This window comes from Carassius gibelio, chromosome B13, assembly GCF_023724105.1.
Source record: "Carassius gibelio isolate Cgi1373 ecotype wild population from Czech Republic chromosome B13, carGib1.2-hapl.c, whole genome shotgun sequence".
Taxonomy (NCBI): Eukaryota; Metazoa; Chordata; class Actinopteri; order Cypriniformes; family Cyprinidae; genus Carassius; species Carassius gibelio.
This window is the reverse complement of record NC_068408.1, coordinates 7,751,002-7,757,001: the sequence shown is the minus strand read 5'-3', so window position 1 is coordinate 7,757,001 and position 6,000 is coordinate 7,751,002. Positions and strand designations below refer to the sequence as shown.

The 6,000-nt window shown below is 37.9% G+C and overlaps 1 protein-coding gene across 4 annotated transcripts in view; it reads left to right on the top strand.

Annotated features, from left to right (window-relative positions):
- Nucleotides 1-2,821: 2,821 nt before the first annotated feature.
- Nucleotides 2,822-6,000, top strand: part of adgrb3 (adhesion G protein-coupled receptor B3) — a 151,297-nt gene continuing 148,118 nt past the window's right edge. For 3 of the 4 annotated variants that reach the window (XM_052573164.1, XM_052573163.1, XM_052573161.1), the window contains exons 1-2: nt 2,826-3,273; nt 5,041-5,806. In XM_052573164.1, the coding sequence (XP_052429124.1) occupies nt 5,056-5,806 (751 nt within the window). In that variant the 5' untranslated portion in view covers nt 2,826-3,273; nt 5,041-5,055. Of the gene's footprint in view, nt 3,274-5,040; nt 5,807-6,000 lie in introns of all 4 variants that reach the window. The other variant, XM_052573162.1, reaches the window with a different exon arrangement.

Here is a 6,000-nt window from a genome sequence, read left to right as displayed (position 1 = left end):
ATCATACTGTTTCAAACCTGTATGCATTCCTTTATTCTGCAACACACACACACACACACACACACACACACATAATTTGTAAAATCTTCCTGTGTGCAGCACAGAAGGAACTATAAAGTGATGACAATTTTCATTTCTGTATTTTTGTATAATGCATCTCAATGTTTTACTGGCATGATTTGTGTAAACACATCAGTGACACATTGCACCCAAGAATGATACATTAATCAAGTCAAGGAAAGATGTCAGGAGAATAACAATAATACAAAACCAGTCCCAAGTGGACTGATCCTTTGGACTATTAGATTTATTCACTCAGTAAGCATAAATAGAGCAGGTCTTTTAATTCGTTCTGTAAAAATTAATCAGATATACACAACATAAAGACAGTTCCCAAGACAAAACTTATAAAGCACACAATAATGTGAGCTACTCTCAGAGGTCAAAGTCTTAATGGTGGTGCCAGCTCCTCATCCAAGCCATTTTACACTGAACCCATGACACTGGTGGGACCATGATGTTGATTGGGCTGAAATAAAGACTAAAGCCTCTAAGAGATGAAAGCTCAAGACTGTGGTCAGCTTTCCTCTGATCAGGTGAGTTTGATCTTTTAATGACCTTGTCGCAGGCTAAATACATACGAGAAAGACTCATGAGTTTGTAGCTACCCTTGGCCAAGCAGTGAACTACAGCCATAACTTAGTAATGAAGCATTTAATCTGTATGCTGCGAAAATATTACTGTAGGTTGCTCATATCCATTATTTATATAGATCTGCATTAAAAGCCAGGAGCAAATTAAATAAGTTTTAGAATGTACTTATTATGTTAACCAAACAAAAGATGAATTTATATTGTAACTTTTTATATTGTTATTGTTTAGATTGTTTGGTTTCTGCTTTCATAAATGAAAACATTGGAAATATCTTTAGGCCTATTAATTTGTATGTATATAATTCTGTGGATGTAAAAAAAAAAAAAAAAAAAAAAAAAAAGCTTTACCAGAACTTTACCGTAAACTTTTCAAGTGCCAATGATGTATCCTGTAGCGATGGTTACAAAATCCTTGTCCTGGAGAACCCCCAACACTGCACATTTTTGGTGTCTCTCTTTTCTGACACACACACTTTTGAGGTCTTGGAGTCTTCACTAAGTTGATGAGTTGAATCAGGTGTGTTTGAATAGGGAGACATCTAAAATGTGCAGTGCTGGGGGTTGTCCAGGACCAGGATTGGGAACCACTGTCCTTTAGGAAGTAATGCCATCTGTTGTCTCAGATTTTCAAATCTACTGATTGCAGGATACTGCAATTTTTTTTTATTTAATTTCAGTATTCGTCTTGTATGTAAAACCAGCCCGGTATTTTTATAAGAGAAACTTTAAAAATGTAAAATGTTAGCCTATGAAATATTTTTTACATATTTTAAAGTATGTTAAGGAAACTTAAAATGTGTCCAGTTCATCCAGCTGCAGCGTCTTCCATCCATCTCCTCTGTGAAACTGTGGCATCAGATCCGAATAATTCATTTTTTTAAATAAAGAAAAAAATAAAGAAAGCAAATAAGAACTCATCGCCATTGTTATTTGGGGAACTACTTTACGGAATACGGCTGTTTTCCCCCCGTAATAGAAATCTTGTTAATATATATAGTAATATTAATATAATAGTAATATTAATATTAAAATATAGTAAATTGTTAATATATATAGTAATATAATTAGCGACAAGCGCAAATGCGCGCTCTGGCCGATTTTTTATCTAACAATGTCAATACCAAACCGTTTGAAAAAAAAAAAAAAAATATATATATATATATATAAAATATATATATATATATATATATATATATATATATATATATATATATATATTTTTTTTTTTTTTCAAACGGTTTGGTATTGACATTGTTAGATAAAAAATCGGCCAGAGCGCGCATTTGCGCTTGTCGCTAATTAGACTAGTTAACCATAACAATAACACGCAGCTCATGCTCTTGCGGAACATCGCTAAAATTCCGTCATTGTGACTTGTAATGTTTAGTACAACCACCATGTGGTTTTAGTGGTCTGTCACCGAATAAATTGACAGAGATCACCCTCGTACACCTTTCCAAAATATAAATTTTATTGTTACAACCATAATAGCCTAGATTAAAAATGTGTTTTTCAGAATGTATTTTAATTTAAATTTTTTTTTTTTTTTTTTTTTTTTTTTTTGAGGAGAGCTTCGTCACAATTGTATTGTATAAAAAAATAACTGTAGGCTACCTATGATATTTAGTTTGAAACTATCTCCTGGTGAATTTTTATGGATGGCTCACTCTAATTACAAACCCAGACTTCAATAAAACAAACAAACAAACAAGCAAACAAACAAAAAAAAAACATCAAAATCATAATTTATAAGCCTATCTGGAAAAATATCCACGATAGTCCCCTTCTAAAGTAGGCTTTCTCAGTGGTTTTAAAACACAAGTTGTTAAATTGTTAAGTGCTAACACAATATTTTCTTCCTCGAGACCGAAACAATTCAATTATTTTTGATGGTGCGACGATGAAAAAGATGAAGCAACTTCACGAGTTCTGTACACATCTCTCATCTCTCACGAAATAACATAATCCCCCGGAAACAAGCCTCTTATGAATTATAATTCCATTGGCTTCTGCTATGTAGTCCAGGCGGTCGCAGAAAAGACACCGTGTCGTTAGTTCCAGTCCGAGGGACATTCATCTGCCTCGATTTTCCCATAGTTTCTATGTTATCCAGGGGAAGGGGGGTGAGATGGTGAGAGACGCAGCTCGAGACGTCCATACGTGCCTTATCTTAGTGGCAGTGACGTGATATTGCAGCTCCAGTCCTGAGGCTCGCCGAGAAAGCGCTTTCCATCTCACTCCACAACGAGTCAGCAGCATCCTCCATCCGTCAGGGATTGCGCTCTACCTGCTACCCGACCTGGACATCTCTTGAGGGACGGCCAGACAACAGCTAATGATCAGTATAGATTCGTAACATTTTTAACCCTCGTTCTAGCGTCTGATCACTTCTGTTGCGCTCTCATCACTTGGTTGCGTTGAGGTGGGAAGAAAAAAAATTGGAGCGAGATGATGATCCAGCCTGGAGTCTAATGCATTTTTGCTCATTGACCATCTTGTTGCTCTAGACTTCTATCATCGGCAATGGGAGATATCGATTCACAGGGGAGCGACACATTTCATTTCTAAAAGGATGTTTCCAAGTATGTGGGGAAAATAGCCATAGCTTTCAGAGTGCAAGGTAAGACATGTTTATTATTGTTAATAAAAAAAAAAATAATAATAATTATTATAAATAAGAAGATGCATACAAAGGCTTGTTTGAACGACAATGAGATGGCCCTCGCCCAAGTTTATTCCTCTTCAATGCATAAACGAGTTAAAGATCTGAGTTCCATAGTTCATTCTGATTAATGCAATATAAACTACGTCAATATTTCAGGGGACTCGAACGTTAGCAGGGCCAGTGTAAAGTTAAACGACGATCGACGAGTTTTGCAGGAAAATGAGAGAATCGAGTTTGGCGCCGACTGTATATCGTTAAATGCGTTTTGGTGACCACATTCAGGTTTGCACCCATAAAACTGACAACTGACAATCACGCTAGACTTCTGGGGTTTTGTAAAAGAGTATAAATATGAAAAGACGTAGCTGCAGTTTTTAATTATTTCTGTCGCTACGGCTTTTTCTAATCTGTTCATATAACTGACCGTGACGCGGCGCGTCAAACTGGAACGCTCCCGTAATAATCAACGAAAAGTGCAAGCGCGCGAGGCGACATCGGATGTAAAGGAAAAGTAGCGCGCGATGGTTGCATTGTGCGCCAATACTGTCTCCTTCTATGTAGTCGTGTGTAACCTCTGTGTATATTGCATCGAATGCGTTTTGTTATGTCGTACAAGTAGTGCCGCATTTAAGGCGATTAAAGAATGAAAATAAAGGCTCGGTTTGGGAATGCTGTGACACTGCACACAGCTGCAATGCCTGCAGGATTCATGCAAACAGGACATCGAATAGCTTTTCTCTTCTGCTGGATCTCCCTCTCTCTTCCTCTCTTTCTCTCTCCCTCTCCGCCGCCTTTCTTTCAGACTCCTAGAATATCTGGGAATTCAAACACATTTGCACACATTATGATGAAATACATACAGCATATCATCGAGGAGACAAAGCCATTACATCGAAATCAAAGTTTTTGCCTCATGAAAATCATAGATTGCGTTCAGTAGGCTAAGGGAATTAGATGTTGAAAGTAAAGCTGCTTTAATCCTCAGATCACGACATTTTAGTCCATCCAGACAATCGGATATGATCTCTTTGTATTATGTAAAAGACGATATTTCGTAAATATATGTGGGGTCTATTAGTTGAATAGAAATCCCAACAGTGTCTGAGCAGACAGATATGTAGATGATTATTATGCGGTCAGACATGTAGATCACTGCAGAGTTGCGAAACGTTACCTTCAAGTGAATAAAAACCAAAACGTTTTATTATTGTGCCACATTGTCTTTTTGTTTGTGACATGTAATGCCAGCCTTTTTTATTTTTCCAAACGAATGAGACGCTACTTAATATAAAGACCATAAAGCTACTGAATGTCAATGATCATTGTGTCCGACACTGTCACTCATTCAAACACTGTAAAGATCATTCAGTGTGTAATGATCATATCAAATGATAATTTGATCGCTAAATATCATGCAATTTTATCCTGCCACAGCAGATGCCCAAAGTTATTACCCCCAATTTATTAAACACCACAAGGTGGCAATGTTTATCCGAAATGTGTTACATTCCCATGGAAAGGATCATTTGAATCTCCATAAAATCGAGATGGTAGTTTATGATTGAAAATAGGCCGTTCAAACGAACAATCTAGGTAAGTGTGTGTTTAACACAAAGCTAAATTGGATAGTTGTGAGATCTTAGACTGAAACTCTTTAGCAAAGCTTCCCTGCACACCACATAGACTGACAATAAACGTAGTGCATCTCTGTTTCTCTTGCAGGCCAAATGACATAGGATGAAGGCTGTTCGTAATCTGTTGATTTATATATTTTCCACCTATCTCCTGGTTATGTTTGGATATACTGGTGCCCAAGATTTCTGGTGTTCCACGCTGGTGAAAGGAGTTATCTATGGATCTTACTCGATAAATGAAATGTTTCCCAAGAACTTCACAAACTGCACTTGGACGTTGGAGAACCCAGATCCTACCAAATACAGCATCTACCTAAAACTTTACAAACGAGAAATTAGCTGTTCTGAATTCTCCCTGCTGGCTTACCAGTTTGATCACTTCTCTCACGAGAAGATCAACGAGCTGTTGAGGATCAACGAGTCCATCGTGCACCTGTGTGATGACGCCAAGAATATTTATGTCTTTTTGCATTACGACAAAAATTTTGTGCAGCTCCGGCGAGTGTTTCCCTACGACTACAATGGATTGACGACGAAGAAGACAGAGGAGGAAGAAAGGTCCATGGTGGAGTTTGTGGTTTTAAATAAGGCTAGCCCAAGTCAATTTGGATGTCAGGTGTTATGCACGTGGTTGGAAAACTGCTTGAAAGGAGAGAAAGCTGAATCGTGTGGAATAGTCTACGCTAAATGCACCTGCCCTCAACATTTAGGCGATGGGGAATCTGAAAGTGTGCTGATGCTCAGTAACGTGGTGTTGCCTTTAAATCCCCAAACCGAAGGATGCCTGACTCCTCAGGTGCGCTCGGCGCAGGTGTGCAATCTGAGCGCGGAGGTGCGGCGCCCGTCCAAGGAGGGTGAGTATGAACCAGACAGCTGCAGGCCTTTAATGCTGGAGATCATTTCACAGCTTAATTATACTGTCTTTATTTTAATACTGTTTATTCCTCCACCCTTCCACATAAAAGAACACCAAAACAGCTCACTGTGCTCTGCTACTGATGTCAATGACTTTTTTTTATTTGTTTGTTTGTTAAGTTACAACAATTTC